The sequence below is a fragment of the Centroberyx affinis genome, unplaced genomic scaffold, assembly GCF_046629955.1.
Source record: "Centroberyx affinis isolate AG114_WGS23_722 - 3 ecotype Tasmania unplaced genomic scaffold, CSIRO-AGI_Caff_v1 ptg005284l_1, whole genome shotgun sequence".
Taxonomy (NCBI): domain Eukaryota; kingdom Metazoa; phylum Chordata; class Actinopteri; order Beryciformes; family Berycidae; genus Centroberyx; species Centroberyx affinis.
In genome coordinates, this window is record NW_027282634.1 from 41,580 (window position 1) to 67,411 (window position 25,832).

General features: G+C 42.9%; 2 protein-coding genes across 2 annotated transcripts; both read right to left on the reverse strand.

Moving 5' to 3' along the window:
* Nucleotides 1–216: 216 nt before the first annotated feature.
* On the reverse strand, nt 217–14,332 carry LOC139667081 (E3 ubiquitin-protein ligase RNF38-like). Its single transcript, XM_071546476.1, has 12 exons — nt 12,895–14,332; nt 8,922–8,974; nt 8,562–8,743; nt 7,246–7,678; nt 5,936–6,076; nt 5,420–5,608; nt 4,107–4,268; nt 3,727–3,830; nt 3,427–3,508; nt 3,204–3,325; nt 2,462–2,561; nt 217–1,546 (listed from the first exon to the last, which is right to left on the reverse strand). The coding sequence occupies exons 1-12, from the start codon at nt 13,169–13,171 to the stop codon at nt 1,484–1,486; spliced, it is 1,908 nt and encodes a 635-aa protein (XP_071402577.1). The 5' UTR covers nt 13,172–14,332; the 3' UTR covers nt 217–1,483.
* A 524-nt stretch (nt 14,333–14,856) lies between these two features.
* LOC139667090 (zinc finger CCHC domain-containing protein 7-like) lies at nt 14,857–24,294 on the reverse strand. The gene is made up of 8 exons (XM_071546493.1): nt 23,547–24,294; nt 20,310–20,362; nt 19,901–20,011; nt 19,179–19,349; nt 18,880–18,915; nt 18,380–18,484; nt 17,785–17,902; nt 14,857–15,867 (listed from the first exon to the last, which is right to left on the reverse strand). The coding sequence occupies exons 1-8, from the start codon at nt 23,899–23,901 to the stop codon at nt 15,380–15,382; spliced, it is 1,437 nt and encodes a 478-aa protein (XP_071402594.1). The 5' UTR covers nt 23,902–24,294; the 3' UTR covers nt 14,857–15,379.
* Nucleotides 24,295–25,832: the final 1,538 nt, after the last annotated feature.

The window sequence follows — 25,832 nt, forward strand, 5'->3', positions numbered from 1 at the left end:
TTCTGTTGAACCAACGCATATTACGTCCTTAAAATACTATAAAAAATATTAGAGAAGCAAAACATGCAATTAAAATACAGGACATCTTCCTAATTTGCACAGATGCAGAGTGATGCTGATCAGGAAGAGAAGTGACGCCGCCTAGTGGCAGCTTTGAGCTGTCGCACTTCAAGACCAAAGTTTGAAAAACAAAAAAAGATGGAGCCAGCCGCAACATGAGTGTGCATTGCCATGTTTAATAATATACCACCACTTCAAGTCTAACACAGAGAAATCCAGCACAACCAAACGTGACTTGTTTCACTAGGTCATAATTTGCTTTTTAAAAAAACTGTACAAAAAGGTGAGTTTAAAAAGTTCATATCAAGCCTTTTATTTGGTATACAGATATTCATAGATTTATACAGTATATATAGATATATGTATATATGTAACACATGTGCCACTGCAAAGTCACGGACAAACTCATCTATGATAGGACAGTAAAGGAAAAAGAAATAAAAATATATAATGTGCTTAACTTCAAAGGAGTGCAGTGAAGCGTGTAATGAACGGTGACCAAAACCGGAATGATGAGGTAACTGCCAGGCAGAAGAACAATCACTTATAATGGTCAAACAATAATAATAATAGTAGTAATAGTAATAATAATCATGGTAATAATAATAACAATAATAATAATAATAATAGTAATAATATGTCTATGAAAACAAACGGATCAATCAGGCAACCGAGAAGCGTAGTGGCAGCATGGACCCTTAGTGTCAAACTAGAGAAAAGGATTAAAGTCTATTACACACATACACACACAGTATGCATACGTACAGACAGTGCATACACGTACAAACAGGAAGTAAAGTCAGTCGCTCATGAGAGCAGAAACTCTCAGATGTCATTACTTTTGTCTGATACATAAACAGAAACTCAGGCATGCTCCAGGACACCCAGAAATATCTCACTCACACGCACGCACACACACACACACAGGCATGTACCAAAGCCCAGAATTATAGGGGCAACCGAACGCTTGCACAATTGCAGTGCATGTGCGCACACGCACACATACACACACACACACACACACACACACACCGCTGCAGCATGAAGACTCAGCAAAATCTGTGTCTGAGGTTGGGTCAAGCAGGTTGCCATTCAGAGCTACTGAGAGATGCGAGGACTTGTGTGCATTTATGTGTAGAGGGGGAACGAGTGACAGATGGAAGGAGAGGAGGGAAATGACAAGACACAAAACAACTGAGGGAAACTGGCAAAAATCAGATCAAATGTAAGGGAGCGGGCATATTCAAAATTCAAAAACAAAGCATGAAAGAACAAGGAAGGAGTAGAAAGTGCTACACACAGAGGGAGGAGGATGGTCTGTGCGTGTGGGTGTGTACACGCATGAGTGTGTCTGTATGTCGGGAGGGGGGCAGTGCTGAAAGGGTTTGACGGACAGTTAGGAGTGTCTGGCTCCCCCTTGTGGTCACTCTGAGTCTCGCTGGACCTCTGAGGCGTCGGCTCGGCAGATGGGACACGTCCTGTTGGCCTGAGGAGAGAGGGGAAACAAGGTGGTTTCAGTTGAGAGGCACTTCAGAGTCGGAGGGAGGTTTTGAATCAGATGAAGGCACAATCCTAAAAATGATTAATCTCAATACTACATTCCCCTGCTCAGATTTCTGCTATGTTTTTTTTTTAGTTCATTAGATATTTGACTGACATGCTTTGTTTTGATTTGAAATCCTATATAACCCGATTCAAAGTTTACTGCGCTGAGGCTTTGGGCCATGCTTATGCTTCTACATCACATGGCCGCACTTCGGTTAACACAAGGATCTGGTGTCCTCTGTTCAAGTGTCTCTTAGACAAGGGCAAACAATGGATATATTTTAGCATTTTCAGTAGAAAATCGCATGTCGAGGCATGTCTACAGCTTCACCAGATGTTCCTGTCTTGGGGTTCAGCTCAGTTTACAGATTTTGAAGACTCTCTCTGTGCTGAATCCAGGGGCTTTAAGACACTTACAATCCCGTGGTTTTCAATCCCAAGAGATTTAACTGTTGATAGGAAGTCAGGTCCTCACTAGACTCTTCTACAGTCGAGAGAAGTTGCCTGTGTCACTCCTTGAATGTGTACATAGTTTGAGTGTGTGTATGTGTGTGTTAAACAATAAAGAAGTGTTTGAAGAAGAGATGAGCAGCAAGTTCGGTGTCTAAATGCAGTTGCCAGGTCAATGAACATGCAGAAAACAGACTTCAACACCAGCAAATCATCCTTTGGCCTGTGTTGTCCTTGGCGCTGAAAAAGCAGCTGTTGCGTGGCAGTTCAGCTGAGAGACTCAAGTCTGTTTCCAAACAATGCGTGATAAGACGTAGATTGACTCAAGGCTTGTATACGAGTTACAGACGGACGGTGTGAGTCAGCGGGCTCCGCAGCACCCATCTGACTCGGTGGGTGAACTCACCCTGAGCCACTTGTCGACACACTTCCCGTGGAACTCGTGGCTGCAGGGCAGGACTCGCAGCAGCTGGCGGGACTCAAAGTCACTCATGCACACCACGCACCTGCAACACAACAGCTATTATGAGGCAAGGCACCGCCACGCCAGAAACCTGTTGTTTAAAGTAGACATGGTTGCTTTTTGACACCCACGCCCCTTCTGTTCCCCATGGCACTGTGGTCATTCAGGTGTCAGACACCTTAATCCTCTGCATAAAAGGAAGTTCAACTTCTATTATTGTGGAAATTTAACTCAACTATGAACTTTCACACCGTAACTACTACAATCCTCTTCTTGTATTCAGAAAGAGCTTCTCTGTCTGCTGTATATTCAACTACTCATGTCAACATCTGAGGAAAAATCATCAGTTGTTTTGGGATGTATACTATTAGAAATACAAAAAGTAGGACTTTTTGATCAGAATTCACAACCCTGCTAGGCATGGATTATGGCTGGTATTTGCACTTCTGTGTTCTGAAGTTGATTTTAGCTAGTCAGCTGAAGCTACAAATATGACAATGGACTATACAAAATCTGCACTTGTTATACATCATTAAGCTGTATTAGTCAAACTGTAATTCTACCAAATTCCACTTGTTCAGGCGATCCTGGAGGGCTAAAATTCAATTTTCATTAAGAACAACTCAGAAAGCTAACTTTGTATTAACATGTGATGACCTGGTGGTTGTAAATGGGCGGTACTCACAGTGTTTGTTCAGACTGGTGGTTGTTAGGATTGAACCGGTAGGAAGGCAGCTGTTCGATGTCTCCCTTGGTCAATCCTCTGAGCTTGGCCTCTCCCAGGCGCTCTGCCAGGTTCAGGAGGGCCTGTGGGAGACGACAAGGACACAAGGATCAGATTTCTGCATCCAATAACTACACAGACAAGGACAATAAAAGCAAAAAAAACAACACAGATAAAGACAAACCTCATAATTTTCCACTTCTCCATCATCCACGTCCAGCTCTAGACTGATTGCGGGACCTGTGGGCTGGACTGGCAGCATCGAACTGCAGAGGGAGAAATTTAAGACAGAATCTTTGGATTATAATATACCAAAGAGGCAAATGAAGCTTTACTGTAGAGAGTGAGGCACTGTAGTGAGTGCCCTATAGTACACTAGACTGCTGCAATACTGACCAATTAACCATGTCATAGTCCATGTGCATCCATTGTGCCTTTGATGTTTTTTATGCTTTGTTTTTATACAATTTAATGATGTACTTACAGGAAGTAAGGCAGGAAGCTGGGGTGGTAAGGCGAAGGTGGCAGTGGCTGTTGCGAACGGTAGCGTCGCCCTGGGATACGCCGAGGCATGAAGTTGGGATAGGACTAGGGGGCAATTGATAACATATACATGTCATTTACATAGATTTTTTTATTTTCAACTGCATCAATAGAGTGAAAAAACTGAACTGATAAATGCTTCTTCAAAGGAGGCAATAATCCATTCCTGTTAATTCTGAAATTGACAGGAATTGTGCTTTAAATATATTCACACCATCAATGCAGGAAGCAACAATGCATTCCTACGGTGTTCACAGGCTCAACATTGACAGCTGAGAAAAGACCATGAAAAAAAACAAAATACAAGACTGGATTGCTCACCACTCCAAAGAACTCCTGTGGCAGAGGATCATGGGAGAGAAAGTGAAGCTGTGTGGAGTGTGGGTTGAGGGCAGGATGGGCGGCGGGGGGGTAGTGGAGCCCCGCACCCAGAGACAGGTGCTCTCCTAGCAGCTCCACGTCATTCTCTATCCTCTGTAATGGCTGGGGAGGGAGGAAATGAAGTCAGAGAGGAGAGGGTGATGGAAGAGAGAAACACATACTATTACAGTCTGAGCTTAAACACGGTATTTGAAAGAGATTCTGATATTGTTGTATGTAATAACAGCAACTGGGTATCAATTCAAACAAGATTACAGAGATAAATGTTCACTTCACTGCCATCTCTCCTGGGTGCGGTGGAGGGAAGAATATCAAAACCCAGTACAACCAATAAATAGGTGCTAAGGATGGGTCATAAAAAAAATATATTCGAACATTTGTTCGCAATGATAAATGTAGACTTTTGTTATCTGGCCATCAAATTTTTTTGTAAAATACTGAGATATGTCATTAAAATACTTTTACTGCTATAGAACTAAACTGCTGTAGCTGTAGATCAGCTGCTAGAGGGCTTCTCGTGTCAATAAAAAAAAAAAACAACAAAAAAAAAACTCCATGCTTTCTGGCTTGCTTTGTACTCATTCTTGGGTAACTGCGTTCGGTAGCAATTATGTCATTATCAAAGCCACAGAAAAAGCCCAGTGTGGGCAACCTTCAAGGAAATAAAGCACAATCCACTTCAGTGTAAGGTGTGTGGAACAGAGCTGTCGTACCATGGCTCCTCGACAACAATGCTGAATCATCTCAGAAAGCATCCAGCTATTTCTACAAGTTAAGAAGATGGAAAAATCCAAACTGGCATGACATTTGTGCAAGTGTGCCTTGGAAGTGTGACAGAAGCGCAACTAAGGGAATCTTTGCTCTCACTGCTGACATGATTGCTTAAGATATGCAACCGATCAGTACCTCTGAGAGGAGAAAGTGATGTAAGGGATTCTTTTTGTGTATAATCTTCTTTAGTCTTAGTAAATTTTGACACGCACCAAATATTTGAATATTCGTTAAGACCACGCCTTGAATAGCCGACCATGAGAAAATGGATTTGTGCACATCCCTAATAGATGCAGAGGAAATCTGAGTGGAGGATAATTCTTTCTGCAAACCTTGGCAATTCAGGCTTGAAAATTATATACCATACTTGTCAACACTCAAAATAGTTGCGTCTGATCCTACATTACCAGCCAAACCTGGTCATTTTATGGCTGAAACTAGCTTCATGGTCAACACAGCATAACGCACATATTCCCACTCACCGATCGAGCCTGCTGTGTCGGGTAGGGTCCGAACTGTCCAGGCTGGGGTAGGTGAGGCGGGTGGTGGGAAAGGTGCGGGGGAGGGTGGGGCAGGTGGGGAGGGGGAAGGAGGAAGGCCGGGTCACTGGAGAGCAGCGACGGGAACGGGTAGGGCATGGGTAGGTGCTGCACAGAACAGGTCTGGAGGACCTAGGGGAAAGCAAACAGGTGGAAAGATTTCAGTGTGTGAAGCATGTTGGTAATAGTATTTTTTGATAGTATTTTTTGCATTGTACCTATGCAAGCACATACAGAAATACAAATAGCTGATGCAGAGTTATCAGTAGTAAGTATTGAAATAAAGAAGGTAGAAATTATCTGAAAAGACATCAAATACAGAAAACTCATCAGAAACAAGCAAATGTGTGACTGTACTATCTGACAAAAAGTCTGAACAATAAGAATAAGAATAAAAATATATTGACCAAACTGGACACCTGGATTGAAACTCTCTCACACAAACACAAACACACTCACGGGAGGGGGGACGCTGCAGACGGGGTAGTGCTGTCCACTGAAGACCACCGAGCATGCTGGGATCTGCTGCGGGGCGGAGCGTGGCGGCAGACCAGGCGGCGCCCCCGGAGGAGAAACAGGATATGACACGGGAGCTGAACCCTAAATACGGAGATCAGAGGGCCAAGGTCATCACCCGAACACACAGACTCTGATTTAGAGCTGAAGAGCTGGAGTCATAAGACTGAGTCCACATGCTCTAGAGAGCAAATGGAGCATAACAAAACTGCATGCATCAGTATTGAGATCACAGATTTATCTTTGGCGTTCTTTCTATCTTTGCCGGGACGTTCATGATTCAGAGTTTTGCTTTGTATCTGTAATATCTGCACTTGAGAGCATATGGAATAAGTCTAGCCATTACAGTGCTATTTTGAAGAAAAGTGCAATACTTTGCCATGTTGTAATTGGCACATTGTGGATATGAATTCTGGATGTGAATTTGGTTGATAAATAACTAAAATCTCAGTGAATTCCTTTTACTTTCAATTGATATTGTTATGATTTCCAAATGAGAAACACACCACAAATTGCATAATACATAGTGTTTGAATTTCACTCTAAAGTTAACTCATTTCTAGATATAAATACCATTGTGAATAATTATACTGATAGTAACCAGAGAGTGGTAGGCCAAATTGCCCAATAAAAACGAATCATATTATTGAATATGTCTTTTTAAAAAGGGCAAACAAGCTAGACTTACGAAAACATAGGCCCACATTATTTATCAGAATCGCCTACACTGTGATGATGAATTTCCCGTGATGAACTACGGGCAATGTAGAAACCACATCTAACCCAGTTGCTGGTAAAGCTATGCCTTTCAAGATCAAAGAGACCACTGTAGTAAATGAAAATAACATTATAACATATTCATACTCACACTGTAGTCCAACTCTTCTGGAGTCGCAAATGAGCCAATATGCCTATGAGTAGCTGAGTTGACATTTTACAAGCCATTATTTTAAAAGTGTCCCATTATATAAATACTTGGACACCCAACTGATTCAATAGTCACATCACTCACAAGCATGAATTACACAGGAATGAGACATTTAGCTCTACCTTCAAGAATCAAACTTTCAATCAGCATGGTATATTCTGATTCAGAAGCACACTGGAATAATTTTAACATGAAAGAAATTTTTAAAAAGCCTTCTCAACTGTAAAAGTACAGCTGCTAGCCAGCGGTGCTTTTTTTTTGCATATTTTTTGCATTTTTTGCACATAATTTTTAGCAACAAAGTCTCATCATCTATCCTACTCACCTGGTCGTGGAGGTCCAGCACCACACTGCTCTGTTGCTGGGATGGGTGGGCGTGGGGGTGCGGGTGCTGTGGGTGGGCCGCAGGGTGCAGCAGCCTGGGGGACAGGTTCGGTGACTGGTGAAGAGGTCTGGGGGAGAGGTTCGGGGGGTGGTAGCCCGGGCGCTCATCGGGCCCGGGTCCCGGCCCTGGCCCCCGGGGAGGCTGTTGGCTGTAGGGGGGGTAGCTCTGCGGGGGAGCCGGGTGACGGTAGTTCTCGTCCTGGTGGCCCGGCGACGGGCCGTGGTGGGAGTGCAGGTGGTGGTGGTGGTGATGGTGGGGGTTGGGGTGGTGGTGGTGGTTGCTGTTGCCGTTGTAGTGGTGGTGGTTGTTGTGGGCGTGGTGGTGGTGGCGGGTCAGGCGGTCCCTTCGGCCGCGCTGGCGCCTCATTGGAGGACTGGGGTGGGAGAGAGAGGGGAAAATAGGGACGAGGGAGAGAGAGCTATGTTTACTTGTCATTTGCATCATCATAAACACGAGGGCTGTCAATTGCCCTTAAAAATCTAATTTGACTATGAATTGACTGAAATGAGTCAAATCCAACTGAAATGTGAATATTAATTATGAAATTTACATAATATTGACACATGAAAGCAGGGTGCAATGAAATTGTATCCAGAGTTGATTTATGACGTGTTTTTTATTCAATTTCTTGAAAAGATTTGGGTTGATGTTTTGTTTTAAATTTGCAAGAGGGAAGAGTAAATCACTGGGTGAGTCTTGCCTTTTACTGAGGGAAATCCAAATATCTTCCAAACATTGCTAATTAAATTAGGAGGAGTAGCGATCTCCTTGTCAGGCTGTTGGAGTGTTTTCTGCCATGATGCCGCCAGCAAGCATGTGTGTGCTAACAACAAACTAGCAGGCTAGCAGAAGACTATCGCGAGAGCATCAGAGAATGAGAGTCTATGGAGCCATGGCATGAGGAGCCAGTGATGCATTCAGTTCAATCTGCTGTTTTAAAAAAAAAGCTGTTTTTGACACATTCGATGGGCAGGTTAGAATTCATTATGATTTGTTGACATTTTAATCAAACTCGTATATTGAAATAAGCCTAAATAAATACAGCTTCAACACACATCTTAGTCAACAGAAATCCACAAATACTTGCAGACTGAATTGTGCATTACTGAACATGATCATGTTTGCGCCACTATTGCATTGCTATTTCTATATCCCCAAGTATTTTGTTTTTGAGTTGGCTCATGTAACCTTTGTATCCTGTTTTCAGGAAAAAACATCAAAACCCATTGAATGATTGAACACACATACACACATACCTGCGACGGTTGCGAACAGGCGTGTGGCATCTCTCTGGCATGTAGTGGGGGTGTGGTCTGCGACTGGGGGGCAGCTCCCAGGGGCGAATGGGAGAGGAGGGAGTGGAGGGAGGGGCAGAGCTTAGATCCAACATGGACTGCTGGGAAAGACGCTGCCTTTTCGGGCTCGGACTGTCTTCCATCTGCACAGATATATGGAAGGAGGAGGGGGGACGAGAGGGATGGTAGGAGGTCAGGAAAAAAAGAGAGAAGACAGGAAGGGAGTGAGCATGAATGACAAAGAGAAAAAGCTGAAATTCAACTCCTATTCAAATCGAGTGCACGCCGAGGCAAGAAGCAGTGGCCATTTTTCATACTCACCTTGTCCCGATCCTCACTGCACACATTATCTGGATGAAAGTGTAGCACTCCTCCTGCAGGCCACAGGAAAAAAAAAAAAGAAAAAAAAAAAAATCACACAAACTCAGATCAGATAGGGCTGAGCAAAACATCAACATCACAAGACACACAGACATACGCCTGCTAAGCCAACAGAAATAAACCAGCAACAACACACAGACAGCTGCTCGCAGTTGATTTTATTTTCCATTCCAAGATCACATCAGATGTCTAAAAAGTCGGCATCTTGATGCAGGCTAGCCCATTTGCTTGAAGTGTACCACAGACTGAAAGGCTAGAAGACCAGCACTGGGATAAAAGACTCTAATTTAAACTAGACTATGTCCAAGCTTCTACAGTGAGAGCAAAAATGTGTGCCTGAGCTCATGCTAAGCAGGCAGTCATGTTGATTGTAGCTGGGTCCAGTGCTACAGTCCCCAGTCCTCAGCAAGGATCTGGCTTCAAAACGGCCTTTTGAATTTCCTGCTTCAGACAGGCAGACAAGAGAGGAAGCCATCTCTGGAAGATGTCACACTAGACTCTCATCTTCTCCGGCTCTCACAGACAAATCATTCCCTCTGATCTAACATGAAAAGCATGCTGCCTTTGGTTGTACACGCACACACGTGCCCGCGCTGACTCGCACACACAGGCACACAGTCCTCTCCTTATCAAACATGTACAACACTTGAGGGCATCCTGTTGGCTCTGCAAGCTAGGGCACACATCGCATGTTTGAATCCGGTTCACAACCCTCATCACGTCATCAGCACACTCTCCATGATATACTATCCACCATGATATAGCCTACTATCCAATAAACAGGGGCAGCAGGGCAGCGTAGGGATTAGGGACCCTGCTCGTCCATACAAGCTAAAAGATAATCAGTAGAGTTGGGGATCAGTAGAGTACCACAAAAAAATGGGCCACATAAAAGCAGGATAACAGTAATCTCCTTGAAGATGTGAATGGGAGTTGTGTGTCCAAAAAAAACTGAAATACTGGGAAAAAGTGAGAAAATCACATCTGTGAATAAAGCTGTAATGCCATAAACATAATATCAAAAACACACAATGCTCTCCCAGTTGTTTTTCTGACGGCACACATGTGTAATCTGGATGCTGCACGTGCGCACAAACAATTCCACAGCTTAAGAAGGATGTCCTTGAACTCGGCTGACAAGAGTTTCCTTTAAGCAGGCCCCCCAAAACCTTTTAATCGCCAAAAAACCCTCTCTCTACTCCCTCTTTCTGCCTCTCCCTCTATGCCTCCCTCGTCCAACCAGCCCTTCTGCCTCCTCATAAACAACAGATCTGGAAGTGCCCCCCCTCTCTCTTTCGTGTCTTTGCGACGCCACTCTGGAGCCATGTGAAGTCTGCAGAGAGTGACAGCTCAAAGACGCCCTGCTAGTGGCTGTGGAGAACAGAAGGACAGGCGGCTGGTGACTGGCTGACTTTCTGGAGCTTAGGCAGGGAGGGATACGGCCGATACACTAGCCTAAATCTTTACTCGCCCACCATACCTTTTCTTTAGACCTCCAACTCAGGGAGGACCCCGGGGTGCCAGGCCTCAGCCACCCATGTGTTTTGACAAGAACTAGGCCTGTTAATGCAGATTCACCCTGAGACATAGGAGAGGGGATGGGGGGGGCGAGGTTGGGGCGGGTTCTGTTGGCGACCAGACACGGTCTTGTTTGCTCCGAGTATGGCTGCCGGGGAAGCTTGACACTATTTCTTCGCCACCGACAATCGATTGAGAGTAGTAAAGCCATTTGATCCTTTTCTTTTACTGAACTATAAACACTTAAACCATTATTTGGGAGTGACTGGCACAAAAATGGAGAGACAATCCTTTTCCCCCCCCTATATGCTGTAGAGACATTATTCTACATGTGAAACGGCAAAAAATGAAATGCTTTACTTTGGATTCTGAAATATTACACATGGATCTGTATATAAAATTTTGATATTCAGGAAATTCTCAGGCACCAACACCCAATTTTAACTCAGTATCGACCCAATATGTAACAATAGTATTGCTGCATCTATAATAACTGGTTGCTATAAAGTTATTAATGCCAGCAGCACTATTAATGCTAGGCAAGTTCATAACAAGTCATTTGGTGGGTTTATGTTTTAAACTGGGGAGGGAGAGCAAGAGAGAGAAAGGTGGGTGACAGAGGAGGAGAGATGGGGGGGGGGGGGGGGAGCAGGCACAGGGACACATTTTCAGCACCCAAAAAATCCAATCCAGACACATTCTGCTTAAAGTGATGTTAAGAGGCATAAAATGCTGAGAAGTACAAACACAAACAAGCACAGACAGACAAGAAATCTATAATACACTCAAACAAGATACACTGACTCTTATTCCACACACACACACACACACACACACACACAAAGACCCCGGGTGTTGAGGAAAAGGCATCTGCAGCTGCTAAGAGCAAGGAGGAGGATCAAACAGCTGGAAGATGCACTGTTTAAGTCATCCACACAAATCCCTCTGTAGTGCCTCAGTTTGGGAAGCATGTGTGCATGTATCTGTGTGTGTATTTGTGTGTGTGTGTGTGTGTACCGCATGTGTGTATCCCTTCTGTGTGGGTTATTTTGGGTCTGGATGGCAACAGTACTGCTATTACAAAAGGACTCCATTAAAAGCCTGCATTCATTCATTCATTACATGGGGAGTTTTTTTTTTTGCCTTTGGGGGAATCCACTGTGGTATAATGGCTTGTTTCTCCAGTCTCTCTCCAAAGGTTAGCAAGTGGAACCTGCTGAACACTGACAGACTGGTGTCACTGTTGAAAGCGCTGACAGACAAAGTAAAGAAACCAGCAACATGCCAACACAACTCCATTGTTCCTTCCTCTGTGCCTTTGTCATCTGACAGCTCTTTAAATCTACTATGCCTAACCTATTTTTACTCTGTTGTATCTCAACCACTAAATGTGAGCTGTGTGTGTCTTTTTTGGGATGGGGGGCAACTTATGGAACATAGCATCTCCAGGCCCAAACTCAACTGTGTTTGGTGTTAAAAGGTTGAACAGCATTACTTTTTTTCTTTTTTTTTTTAAAGCTTAAAGATGATAGGCCTAGTGGTGAAGTGCTCTGAAGAGCATACTATTCTGTGCTTGTCTGCTGCACAGCAATGAACAAACTGAAAAAAGCTCATAGCACCACCAGAAAGAAAGGGCTCTTTCTTTTCCAGACATTTCAAGGCTCTCTTCAAAGCTCCAACCTCATCTTTAAACAGATTTCTCTCATATATAGGTCTTGTAAAGACTGTAGGCTGTTTGAGTCACTAGGCGATGGCATACATCATTGATCTGATGATGGATGAAAAGGCCTTGCTACCCATCAATACTCCAATCTGAATCTGCATTACTTCCACCCATCCACCTGCTGATGGATTAATTTCATGCACTGTCTACACATTGTTGGATATGATCAACTCTAATTGTAATTCTAATTCTAATTTAATTAACTCTAATTTCTTTAGTGCTGCTGCACTACCTTGCTACTTCAGAAGGAGTAACATAATGCAATTTGCAGTCTTCCAGCACCACCATGATAGAAAATCTGTGGGAGAACCCTGCACTATACAGTTTCACATTCCTACTGAGGGTCAGGCTAATTGCACTGTACACAGAGATGAGGATAAAGCCTGGCAATGACGTACAAGGCAAAAATCAGGAACCTAGTTTGCCCAGTTTACCTCATTAAATGCTATCCAAACCTCTACAGCAGAGCCCCCACTACAACACCTGACATGAAGCCTGGCTGTTAAAGCAACAGCTGGCAGTGAAAGGACCCAGCCTTTTTATTTACATGTCTGCAAGCCTGTTAAACCGCCAACGGTCTGCTTCCCTCCCCCAGGGGCTGTGTGCTGTCAGTGTGTGTGATCATGCATCTAGCAGGGCAGCAGGCCCTATTTATTGAGGGTTATTGCTTACCGGCCCCGGGGTGTCTGTGAGCTCCGTGTGAGGAGTGGCGCGGCGCCCCTGCGGACAGGTAGCTCCCCTGGGTGTGCTGCTGGCTCTCCGGGTAGCTCCGACCTCCGTGGTGCGGCGCCCACCCGGGGTTGCTCTGCTGCGGGTAGCTCACCCCTCCGCTGGCGTTCATCATGCTCCCGTTACCGACTGCGTTACCGCCGTTGCTTCCGCCACTACCGTTCATGCCGAAATGATAGAAGCCAGACCGAGACCGCGACCGAGTCCTCGGGGGGTCCATGGCTGAGGAGGGCGGTGGTAGCTGGACGTAATGAAGGTAGGCTGGAGAGATGGAGGTTTAACTGTCGTGGGCAGGAACCTCCCTCGTCAGACCGAGTCTCCGTGTCTCTCTACCCACCTAGTAATCTCCGTTACCGACTAATTCTTGTGACTGTTTTCTTAGGCATTTAAAGCCGTTGTTTTCATATAATAAGACGAGATAGCTGGAAGCAACGGAGGGTTCAGAGAAGCACAGACCGCTGATGTCGCACAAGCACCATCTGCATCGACTACATCCACTCTTCTCCCCTCGCTATCCGTGCTGGTTCACGCCGATACTTCGTGAAAAAAAATGTTTTAATTTAACTCGTATGAATGCAAATACGTACATCAAATAATTCTATATCCACAGCGTATAATAGAGTGGTAGCCGACCAAAACAGTATTTTCTGTAAGTTAGTTAAGCCTAACTCGGTATATCAGCGGTAGCCAGAACAACAGCTGAGCAAGTCTCAGGTTCTCTATTGTCTTTTCAGAGTGGAGCTCTGGCTGGCTTTCCCACAGTAAAAAGTATTTTTGGGGCGTGTAAGCATTACTCGCAAGCAACCCGTTTCCTATTCGAGTGAACCGTTTACTGGGACATTTGTTTGCAAACAATGGCAACTGACTGAAGTGAATGTTGTTAGCTAAACCCTCAAAAGCTGAGTTTAACACTACAATCCCTCAACACACAAGAACTCAATGCGAGCAAGATGGCTAGCTATCGAACGTTAGCAAAGTAAAGGAAACCAACTGCCCAGTTAGCTGGCTGGCAAACAAAGTTATTAGCATAACCCTGTGACTAAATTACAACTAAACTGCAATGGGTAACCTACTCTTGATAGTAACGTTACACCCCTTTACGTTCGCTAACTATACCTGCCCTTTCATTAGCATAATGTCGATATTCTCTTAGCTAGCCCAAGGCTAACAACAGGAAGCTGGATCTAGCAGGGAAAACAAGTCCAACAGTGCCGACATTACAAGCTAGCAAACGTCGTACAATATGGAGGTAGCTAGCATTACACCGTGCTAATAACAAAATACTTTAGTCCGTATGAGCAAAAAGATACCTTATCCAATAAGTAAGGTGCACAATTTTTGCCGAATGTAAATCCCCTCTCGCATTCGCTATCGAGTGTTTTCTCTGGTCAGCGGGGAGCGTAGTGGAGATCAATCAATGGGATTTTCACATCTCTGCGCAGTCGCTTTCAATCGATCACAGAGAAATGCGACGATTGTAGATCTTGAAGTTCACTCCTTTGCTAGGGTTATATGCAAATCACACGAATACACAAGCGTGAAAACGCCACACGGGTACAACGCTCTGGTAGTTCTAAGATTTGATTGATTACAAACGATCGAGGTCGATTTTAACAAGCAGCCAGTTATCTGAATTGACTACTTTGGCCTGGCAAACCGCGGGCAGCGGCCAAGCTCATTAATAATTCAGCAGCTTTATACCAGAAATACTATAGGACTACGCTTTGAAAGCTTTTGGCTTTATACAGCTTTTCAGGTAGACTAGTACATTATACAATGATAGTTATCCAAGACAACTTTTTCGATATGCTGGACAGATCTACCCTTTCCTTATTCTCCCATATGTCTTCACAAATCATGTCGACACACTGTAACCTCTCTCTTTATACAAAATATTTACGTTACATTATCTGGAATTACATGTTTTATTGTCCTACTTTGTTTTTCCAATATAAATAATACTCATTATAACAGCCCATCAAAATTCAGTGCCTTTGACGCAATTTCAAGTATTTTCATGACAAAAAATATTCTGTTACAATAAACTAGCATTACAATTGTGGGATAAAAGGCTTAAAACAATCTTCTCCATGTCAGTCCCTACAACACATAATACATATTCAACCACATAACAGCTGTAGTATGTAATAACATATGCCAAGATATGTTATAAACTGTACATGAGGAAAATGTGGCCCAGCCAGGATACTGGTCATAGATGTGCTCAGTCCATATAACAAGGTAACAATACAAAACATCCTTCTATTGTAAAGGTTTTGTCCTGTTGAGATAAAATGAATCATAATCAAAAAGACCATGAGGCATTAATACAAAACATTTTTTTATGTTCTTTGGTTATGATCCTTTCCTGGGGCCATCATATATAAGGCGGTTACGGGACCTGTCCTACTAAAAAAACAGGCATACATCATCTTCTTCGGTGACGCACCCTTTGCTTGGGGGAAAGGAGGTTTTCATCTGTGGCTCCCAGGTCACCGCGTGGGTACAGATCCCCACGCTTCAACCCCCCTCTCTTCTTCCATCTCTCTGCCTCTCGGCTCTTCCTGCTCCTCCTGTCATTCTTCTCTTCGTTCCTTGTCTTCTTCTGCGGAGGGGGTGTGGCCTGCCTGGGACTGTGGGAGGGGATCCCGAAGGAGTCGGCGGGGCAGGCTTCGTCGTCAGAGCCACCCCTGGACCTCCCTAGCACTCCTCCTTCCCGTCTGGCTTGGGCCTCCCTCCTCAGCCTCTTCACCTCCCGCCTCTCCCTGCGCCTCTCCGGCCACGTCTTCCTCCTGCCGTCCCGGCTGCGTGCCTCCTGGCTCCGCCTCCTCCCCTGATTCTCCTCGCCACTCTCCCCCGTTGGTTCGGACAGGTGCTGGTGCTCTGAGAGAGGCATGGAGCCAGCACTCCCAAGCTCTGGAAACAGAGAAAACATGCATGAAATTCCTTTGATTGTATATTTCTATCAGTGTGAGTCTGTATGTTTAAGCAATAAGCCACAAGAGGTAGAGGTACAGTGATTTCAGAACAGTATACAACAGAAAGTACAGTTCACATTTACATTACAAATGCTTTTTGAAGTGACATTATTACAAGGATATTGATGAAGCATTCTGTATGAGACTTTTGCTTAATTTGTAATCCTTAATTATGTTGATTGTTCCAGGCATGCTGCCATTTTATATGAGATTTACTCCTCCAAATAAAATCGTGCAACAGCAAATGAAGTGCAAGTGGAGTTGGGAGTGTTACTGATGTAAACTATCTATGTGAGTGGGCGTTGTTAAAACGGACTTCGCTTCCGGTTCATTCTTTTTCTTCGCTCTTGAACTGAACTCCCATTGGCTGTTACCAGTATCACTCTCAGATTTCACACAAGCTCAGCCAGACTGGGCCCAGCAAAATCAAACATTTGAAAAAATTTTGTTGGACCGGTCTCATGTCATAAGGAGAGCCAAAGTAAATAAACATTGTTGCTGTGCAACACAAGTAGCAGCATGAGCGATGATTTTCAGTTAGCACATAAAACACGCTACGTGTAGCTGTAGCATTGTGTTTATAAAATTAAGAAGAATAAACCCCATTGCTTCCTGTCACAAACAGGATGTTGCTACTTCCTCCTACCCCTCCCTGGCGTCGCCCCATGTGCGTTTGTTTTGAAGAGCAAGAAGGATAAGAGCTGATAACAGCTATTAATTACAGCAACTATGCATTCAGATGAGGTGTAGTGAAACTGCGCAGTTAGAATAGAGGAAGTGGAATAAAGCTGTGTATTACTTGAAAAGTAGGGCTGCAACTAACGATTATTTTCATTGTCGATTAATCTGTTGATTATTTTCTCCATTAATCGATTAGTTGTTTGGTCTATAAAATGTCAGAAAATGGTGAAAAATGTGGATCAGTGTTTCCCAAAGCCCAAGGTGACGTCCTCAAATGTCTTGTTTTGTCCACAACCCAAAGATATTCAGTTTACTGTCATAGAGGAGTAAAGAAACCAGAAAATATTCACATTTAAGAAGCTGGAATCAGAGAATTTTGACGTATTTTTCTTAAAAAATTACTCAAACCGATTAATCGATTATCAAAATAGTTGGCGATTAATTTAATAGTTGACAACTAATCGATTAATCGTTGCAGCTCTATTGAAAAGTAAAAAATGTCTCTTCCTTCATGCCTTGAAGCAATTCAGCAGATTTCACACAAAATCCGACCTGGTGGCTCACAATATAAAAAGCAGTGTAGAGGCCGGTAGAGGCTGCCAATCTCTTCGGTAAAGGTCTCGTCTGTTTACAGTAATTACACTAATGTCTTAAAATTATTGTGGTAATTATTTATCATTTACTGATTTTAAAATGCTACACAGAGCACCTTTAATATTTAAATTAGCTGTTATGCGGTCAAAGGTGTACACTTATATGGTATTTTACAACAGCGTTGAATGTGACTCAACCAGTCAGAACCAAGGTCCCCATCTATCTGCTGTATGAACAGTATTTGACAATTTCATGCATATACAATACTGTGCAAAAGTCTTAGGCACATAAAAAAAATCCATAAAGCGAAGATGCTTTCAAAAATAATGAAACAAAAAGTTTCTAAATATAAAAAAAAATACTATAAAGAGCAGTTTACTGATATACTAATGCAAAAAACAAATAAATAAACATCTAAGACAAAATTTATATAAAAGATTCTAGGGTGCCTAAGACTTTTGCACAGTACTGTATACATGCACAGGTATTATCATCCATTCATAAGTGTGTTTCATTGTCCATACATGACCGTGTGTGTGTGTGTGTGTGCGCGCGCGCGCATATGTGTGTGCAGTGTCACCTCTGGCTCTCCTCTGCATCCTGGTGCGACGTTGGAGAATGTCCTCCTCGGTGTCGTAGTGGCAAACGAAGGGCAGCAAGGGAAACGTCCCGCTGACCATCCGCCTCCTAGTGCACTCCTGACACCGACAGATAGAGAGACAGAGAGAGGGAGGGAGAGGTATAAAGAGAGAGAAGAAAGGAGGAGGACGGATGCAGATCGATGGTGAACGGCAGGGTTAGAGCAAAAGAGGCAGGGAGAAAGGGACAGAAAGGGAGAGAGGAGAGAGGGGGAGATTTGATGTAGAGCGAGGGAGCAAGAGGTTGAGAGAGGGGCAGGGATAAGGAGGATCCACATGAATACAGATACACAGACAGGGTGGGGGAGAGCATGGTAGAAAGAGGCATACAGAGGGGGAGAGAAAAGGAGAGAGAGAAGAGATGTGACAAAGTAAAAGAGAAAGAGAGAGAAAGAGAGAGAGATAGAAGGTTAAGCATTAGAGAAACAGAAGACCAGAAGAGGGGAAAACTATCCACTGTCCAAAACAAAGGGATAGGGAGGAAAGGCAGTAAGAGTAAGGAGGTATAGGGAGGGATTCCTTTCACTGCTCACTTACATGGCCGTAATGTCCTCTTTCAGAACAATTGTAGCAGTGAGCGGGGCGTTTGACGTGTCTGAGGGCGTGGTCAGCCCGTGGCCTGAGGGGGACCTCTAACCGGACCTGGAAAAAGCTCAAACAAAGGACGTTGTAAAACCTGAAAAGAGTAAAATAGGTTGTTCTTTGACAGCTGATGCTATCTCTCCTCACCATCTATCAGACAAAATATCGGGGGAGAGGAGCCTCAGATGCTCTCCAGTTTCTCCTGATCCGACCCACAATTGTATATCAGGAGTTTTGTTCTTGAAAGCTTTATCAATACAGGTCCAGGTATGACTTCTATTCTCAAATTTTGAACAGTGACGTTGATATGATCATGAGCCAGAAAGAGCTTTCCATGCTTCGAAGCTTTATGAGCCCTGGTGATATGAGGAGAAATGAGAAAGAGCAAGCAGTCTAGGAAAAACTTCAATGAACTAGATGTTTTCCATTATTCCCATTACTCCATAGTAACTCACTGTCAAGTGGTACTGTCTCCATGTATCCGGGCAGGCCTGGGGAAAATAAAGAAAACAGAGAAGAAACTTACCCGACTGAGCGAGAATATGGGAAAATATGACAAAACCGCGCTGAAAAATGAGTAACCGTTTGCCAAGAGCAAATAACAGCTAATAAAAAAGCCCACACAAGCTCAAAGCAACAGAATCTGTCAACGCACAAATGACAAACACCTTCACAGCTCTCTTCAAGACCACAGCACACATTAAAACACAAACACACCTAGGCGTCAGACCTGGGGGCTAACAGACAAACTCACATCAGAGAGATGTCCTGTCATCCCACAGCGCTGGCAGTGCTGGTTCCATACGGGAGGCTCCGGACAGGGCCTGAGGCCGTGTGGGGGCAGTCCGCAGATGGGACAGTGGCGGCCGGGACAGTCCCTCTGGACGTGGCCCTGGATCCCACACAGCACACAGGTGGGACGCCTCTGTGGATACAGACACACACAGATTTCTAAAGGGGTATTAAGTAATTTATGACTTTTTAATCAACCTCTAAAAGCGACAAAGGAATTACAACAACATTGGAACATCTTGTGGCAGCCTGTAAGGGACAGAGATATAAAAGTTACATTTTCACAATGGAATGAGTAAGCTAATTAGAGCAGAGATCTAACAAAAACATCTAGTGAAGAGGTGATACATCACAACGCAAAATAATACTGCTTTGTCATTTGCTTGTCAAGAAAATGAAATCGCCCAAACACGGCTTCATCATCACCTGATGACCTGATGTTCTAGTAGGTGTGGGTGAAATTAAAGCACGGGACAGTAATATACTGTGTAGGGACATTTCTTTTTCTCTTTGTTTGGTGGTTCTACAGGAACTGTCATGGGGATGTGTATATACTGTTTTTCATTTTGTGCTATGGGACAGTAAAATCTTACTTATTACCCCCTTAATGACGGCGTGAATGTATATTATGTGGTAGAAGAGTAGGGTAACTGTCACCCAAGCTTCCCGAGTACGTTTCTTTACCTTGGGGGTAGGGCAGCTTTTGGCTAAGTGTCCCGTCTTGTTGCAGTTGTGACAGTTCAAAGAATGATCAGGCGTGTAATAGCGGCTGGGGATCCACTGGTCAGCGCCCCACTGGATGATATGATTAGACAGAAACATGACAGACAGACATTATGAAAAAAAAACAATCATGTAACTTCCCCAAGAGGTATTAAAATGTTCCAAATCTAAAATGTGATATTACCATTTTTAAAAATCACTGCCATTTATTTTTAAATATTCAGTTATGATTTTTTTTTTCTCAAAATGTATATAGCATTTTGTATTTGAATCTTGTAATTTGGCAATACGATGTGAAAAATAATAATAATAATAATTTAACTGTCGTATAGTGTTCCTGCAAATTGGATAGTTAATGACAGAGTGTTACCTTGTCTTTCTCTGATACAGCCCAGGGATGATCGGCTGATTTGGGGTTCTGATCTATGATGGAGAGAATGAACAAGGAGAACATTACATACATACATTTATTCCACTGAGAAAAAATGGTTTGTGTGGCTCTCATGCAGTGACATTTCTTGAACTGTAGAAGAAATGTAGTCTTGCTCAGGGAAACAGTCTTGTAAAAATATAGTAAAGCTCTTGGCAACAGGAGATCCACCAAGCAGAGGCTTGCAGCCCATTTTGGGTCCCAAACCATAGATTGGAGCCATAGTTGTCTGGGCTTAGAGGGTCAATGAATAACACTCAACCCTTCCATAATAATAATTACTACAGAGATGCAAGGAGCAAGAAACGAAACCCCCCAACTGCTCCAGTGGAGCGGCTCGCTGGCAGCAGAAGATGAAGTGGTTTTGCACGCCGGCTCCCTGGTGTGAACAGAAGCATCTTTATGAATGTGAAGCAGGGCATCGCAGAAAGAGAGCATGCGTGCTAAGCAAACTGTCTCTGATAAAAACGGTTAAAAAAGAAGCTACACTCCCGCAGTTATGAGCCTCCATTATGGTCAGTTTTGCAGAAATCTGTGTAGTGAAACACATCCACAGAAATATATTTCTATCTGTGAACTAATCTTTAGCTGTTTGGATTTTTCCATCACAGTCGAACTCATACATCGAACTCCTCTGTCTATGAAATATTATTGTCCATGGACTCATCTTTTATGCTCTAGAGGACGCTTCCAATTAAATAATCCTAATAGATGTCCCAAGTTAGTTGAGTGGTTAAAAGAATAGCTAACCCCAAAACAAAAATTCAGCAGTCAGACAGTTAGCAACATACTAGGACATACATTATAAAAAGCAATTACAAACATCATAGGAAAAGTGAAGATATCATTGCTTTAAAATCGTTGAGGTGGCAAGAAATTCTAATTTCAAAGTGCTCTGCAGTCAGTTTCATTATAAGGTGCATAGTACCAGAAACCAATCTTGCCAAGTTCAGATTTTATGTGCAGAGTATTTAATTAAAACTAACCAGTCCTGTGATCTGCTACCATAGTTACTGTCACCAGCCAACGTTTTGACAGAAATCACAGTGGTGGTGAGTGCAGATGTAGGTTATGCACAAATTGGTCCAAGGACTTCAAAGATAAACTGCACATCCACTGACACCTCTTCACATCCTATCACACTTAGAGAGAGCTGATTTTGATGGCGTACTCAGCGGTCGCTAAACTACTGAGTGGACTTTCACACCTATCACATTATCATTTTATCACTATGTGACATTTATGGTATGACTGTTGCATAGTTTTGTCCTGCTGAGACCCATAATGGAGCTAGCAGTGTAGGTTGGTTTGTTAGTATGAATGATTTGTTCAATTTTACAGCACCTTGTGTCTTTGAGTGCAAATGAAAGTGCAGAGACTCAAGATAATGGAACAGTGCTCTCATGTGTGTTCATTGTTTTTACTGCAGCAAAGAAACCAGGGGGTTGTTCACAGCTGTTTTCTTGCAATTTAAAATAAATCCCACCCTTGATTTTAATGTAATAGCAAAATCCACCCTAAAACACTTTAACACGGTTAATAAACAATGCACCTTGCATTTCTGTGCCCAGTTTGTTGTTTGGTGGCTGCTGTTTTGCACCAACATTGAAAAATCATACAGGAGGAAATCCATCGTAGAAGAAGAAGAGAGACCGATTACTCCACCAACAGTAGCCTCAATAGACCAGAATGCAATGCAGCCACAAGACTAGTTGGCTAGCTCGCAGATGATGCCCATAGGCAGGTTTAGGCACTGGCCCACTGGGCTCAGAGAGAGAAATTTCTACTAGTCTGAACAAATTATTACTAACCAAGTGTAAATAATGTAATATTCAACTTTATCAAAGCAGATCATGCTCTGAAATCATATACATGCAAAAAAATCACAAGTTTGTGTTCTTAATGTATATTTCATATTATTACTAGCTCAATATAAGTAATGGAATGTTCAAGTTTAACAAGGTAAATCTTTAAAATGATATACATTATATTACAAGTATATCAGCAGGCTGAACACCACACTGAGCCATCCTACCTTTATTTTCCATAGATAAAATTAGATAAACCATCATGAGCACTAAATGGTGTAAAAATGGGCTGTAAATAAAACACTGAAATAATATGACGGTTTATTGAAAAAAAAACTATTGAACTCTATGTATGTGAAATCAGATTGTATGCATGTCTAAATGAAACTCTGCTGTATATGCAAAACTTTTAGCGTCAATTTTGAGAGTTCCAATTTTGTCTGTCAATAACAGTGGTTGGGGTCTTTGAGGGGGCTTCAGATCACATGTTCACATCGAGCATGTGATAAATACCAGTGTAAATATTGGTCTTTTGGACTCACAGTGCAATTGTTTGGCTTCTGAACATTTGGATTATGCTGCACAAGCTGTTTGGAGTAATTAATTTGCTCTTTTTGGAACTCTAAAGAACCGGTCCCCAGCCACTTCAGTTCTTTTGCAGAAGGCAGATACGGAGCCACTGTGTTTTATGTCAACATGAAAACTTCACTGGTGTTTCGAGTGATATGAGTGAGGGTGAGTAAATAATGTTTTTTTGGGTGAACTATTACTTTAAATTTCACTATTATTTAATTCACAAGAAAGTATCCCTGTTATAGAATGTAATTCACTCTCACTATTATCGCCTCCCCTAGGGCTGGGCAATAATTCAATATCATTGTCTTTCTATAGAATCATATCATGATTCAATAATTATATTGAGTTATCATGATACACAATTCTGTTGGCTAAATTAATGATTAAAAGCAAATACTAATTAAAATCTGTCACAAAATGAGATTTGAAACAAATTAGGGAAATTATTTGAAAACTGCAGTTTAATCATACTTTATAATTCCATGATGTTCAATGCAATGGACATCAATTTGATTAACATATCATTTTATGTTGGCAGTTATAAATCAATGTCAAGATAATGTATTGTGCTTATCCTTTAATTTTGTCCATATCGCCCAGCCCTAATGTCCCACATACAGTGTAGACACATACAATTCAAAAGTAATTGGGCTGGGACAAACTTTATCAAATTGGGGTCCCTGGCCTAATGCCTGTCTACTTGGGGGTCAGTGACATGAAAATGAGAACCATCTGACTAGAAAATGCAGTAAGGCCTGGATGAGAAATATCAGTTGATCAGCTCGATCCTCACCTTCATGTCCAGAGTCATCCTCAGAGCTGCTCCAGCAGCCCAGGTTGAGCTGGATGTTGGTGTCTCCCTCCTGCTCCTCTCCTCCCAGGATCATCCACTCCTCGATGGGCTCCTCCTGCTCTTGTCCAGAGCTGGAAGCTGGACTCAGATCCCGGCCAGTGGAGAGAGAGAAGGCCAGGACCAGAGGAGGAGATGAGTCCCTGCAGGCCCGTGGATTCCTTCTGGAGCTGCTGCGATCAAACCTGAACCCCAGTTCACCTTCTGAGCTGCTGGAGCCCTCGATAAAGAACCGCTCGTCTTTGCCGCCTTCTTTCTCTTCGTCCTCACCTTCACTCTCCTTAGGATTGTCCATCATCCAACTTGACAAAAGCAGAAGTGTAGCTCAACAGCACCATCCAACGACGTCTCACTGGTACTCAATAGCTATAGCTAATGTAGCTCATTTACCGCAACGTTGTGTAAGTTTGTAGTGAATCAGTCAGCTAACTGGTTGGCTGCGGGAGCGAGCAATTGGCTTATTATTATGGAACTTCTTTCGAAAAGATTAAATGTGTCGAGGTAGGTGCTAACTAGCTAGGAAGTTAGTCAAAATAACTTGACACGTGGGTCAGATTAAGTTATGCTGACATAGCGTTAGCTAGCTGTGTAGCCGAGGCAGTCAGTTGCGACATACATCAAAGCAACCAAGATAAAGTATCTACGTTAGCTAGTATACAACGTTTACATTTTTCGGATTCCTACCGTTTTCAGTTTCGCTCGCGCCGACACACAGCTGAGATGGTTGTTTACATGTTAGCACTTTCCCGGGGTTTCCGGGAGGAAAATGTTGGCCAACCAAAACCTAACCCAGACCCAGAAACAGAGTCCCTTATGTCAAAAGAGAGGAAGCATGGAAGTATTATGGTTGGCCGTTTTGTCATGTATTCCCTAAAATGCACTACTCAATAAAATTATCCACTAGTACTTATAGTCACTAGTCACTATTCTGTCCGCTACTTTACCCATTGTATTTTTACCAGTTGCTATATAATAGTTGTAATGTAATAGGTAGGTAGATATCCCAAGTAGGGATACAATCTATTCCTTTTACTGACCAGGATAATATGTGAGCTCAGAAGAAATGATTATAATTTTTGAGATATAATCCATTTTTTGTCCATTAAATAGCTCTAACCTCTTTCTATCTGTGAAAAAGACTTTCTGGCATTATCAAACATGGCTCTTAACATCAGATTTTGGTACTGAGGAACTTAATAGTGATACCTTTTAGTGTGCATCCCTACTGTACAAGTCTAACAAGGTTTTTCTGACAAAAGATCAATCATTTTACAAAACTTTATAATAAAATTATGTTCTGCAGAATTCCTAGGAATGAGACAAAGGCAGCAAATAATGGATATCTTATTTTTATCTGATTTATTTAATTTCATATGGAGGAAATTTAATTCCCATAGAGATTAAAAATAATAATCTTGTGTCTAAAAGAAGGTAGATATCAGATTTACTGAATTATTATTTACAACACAACCTATGTCTGTGTATAGTGATGTGGATGGAGAAATGAAGATAATTAGAAATCTGCATTATACATTTACAGCTGTCTGTACAAACATATTGTATGGTTGACTGAGAATGTGGTTACATTTTATCATACAAAACTGCAAACTGCTCATTTTGACATAAAGTCTGATTTCTATTCCTATATTGTTAATCAGGACATGATGGTTGATGTTTTTTTGGGGTTTTTTTTCCCAAAAACCTATGAAGCAGTGCACACTGAGAAAGTGGTTTAGTGGTTTAAAGTGAAGATGCAGGTGTCACGGTGCAGTACTGGTCCAGAGCAGAAGCGTGAGGACTCGGTGGCTCCTGGTAGGACGGTAACGTATGAGTGGCGTCCCACAGCCCCACGGCAGAGGACGGTAACTGCCTCACCAGATTCTACCACTCTGTCTCTCTCTCCCCCAAGAGACATCGCCTCCGGACTGGAGGAACCCCTCGTCACCTGTCAGACAGGTATACTGGGTCCTATTTAACCCTACAGTGTCCCGCAGTTTCAAGCCGCACTATAGGCCACTTCACATTATGGTGGCCCCAACAGCATTAATTTTTGCAAATAAAAAGGTGGTAAAGTGAATTTGGGTTTACCCTTCATCACATCATTGCATGTATCCTCTCCTCTCCTCTCCTCTCCTCTCCTCTCCTCTCCTCTCCTCTCCTCCCCTCCCTTCTCCTCCCCTCTCCTCTCCTCTCCTCTGTAGGAACTCTGGACGTACATGGAGACCGGTC

Bases quoted from the DNA above. Each gene is read 5' to 3' on its own strand.
- LOC139667081 (XM_071546476.1), bottom strand. From the start codon at position 13,171: ATGGACCCCCCGAGGACTCGGTCGCGGTCTCGGTCTGGCTTCTATCAT. The intron at 3,509-3,726 runs GTAAGTACATCA...CTCCCTCTGCAG, and splicing joins AGCTTCCTGCCTTACTTCCT to TTCGATGCTGCCAGTCCAGC. The intron at 3,326-3,426 runs GTTTGTCTTTAT...CGTCTCCCACAG, and splicing joins GAGAAGTGGAAAATTATGAG to GCCCTCCTGAACCTGGCAGA.
- LOC139667090 (XM_071546493.1), bottom strand. From the start codon at position 23,901: ATGATGGACAATCCTAAGGAGAGTGAAGGTGAGGACGAAGAGAAAGAA. The intron at 20,012-20,309 runs GTAACACTCTGT...CATATCATCCAG, and splicing joins CTGTATCAGAGAAAGACAAG to TGGGGCGCTGACCAGTGGAT. The intron at 17,903-18,379 runs GTAAGTGAGCAG...TGTCGGTGTCAG, and splicing joins AAAGAGGACATTACGGCCAT to GAGTGCACTAGGAGGCGGAT.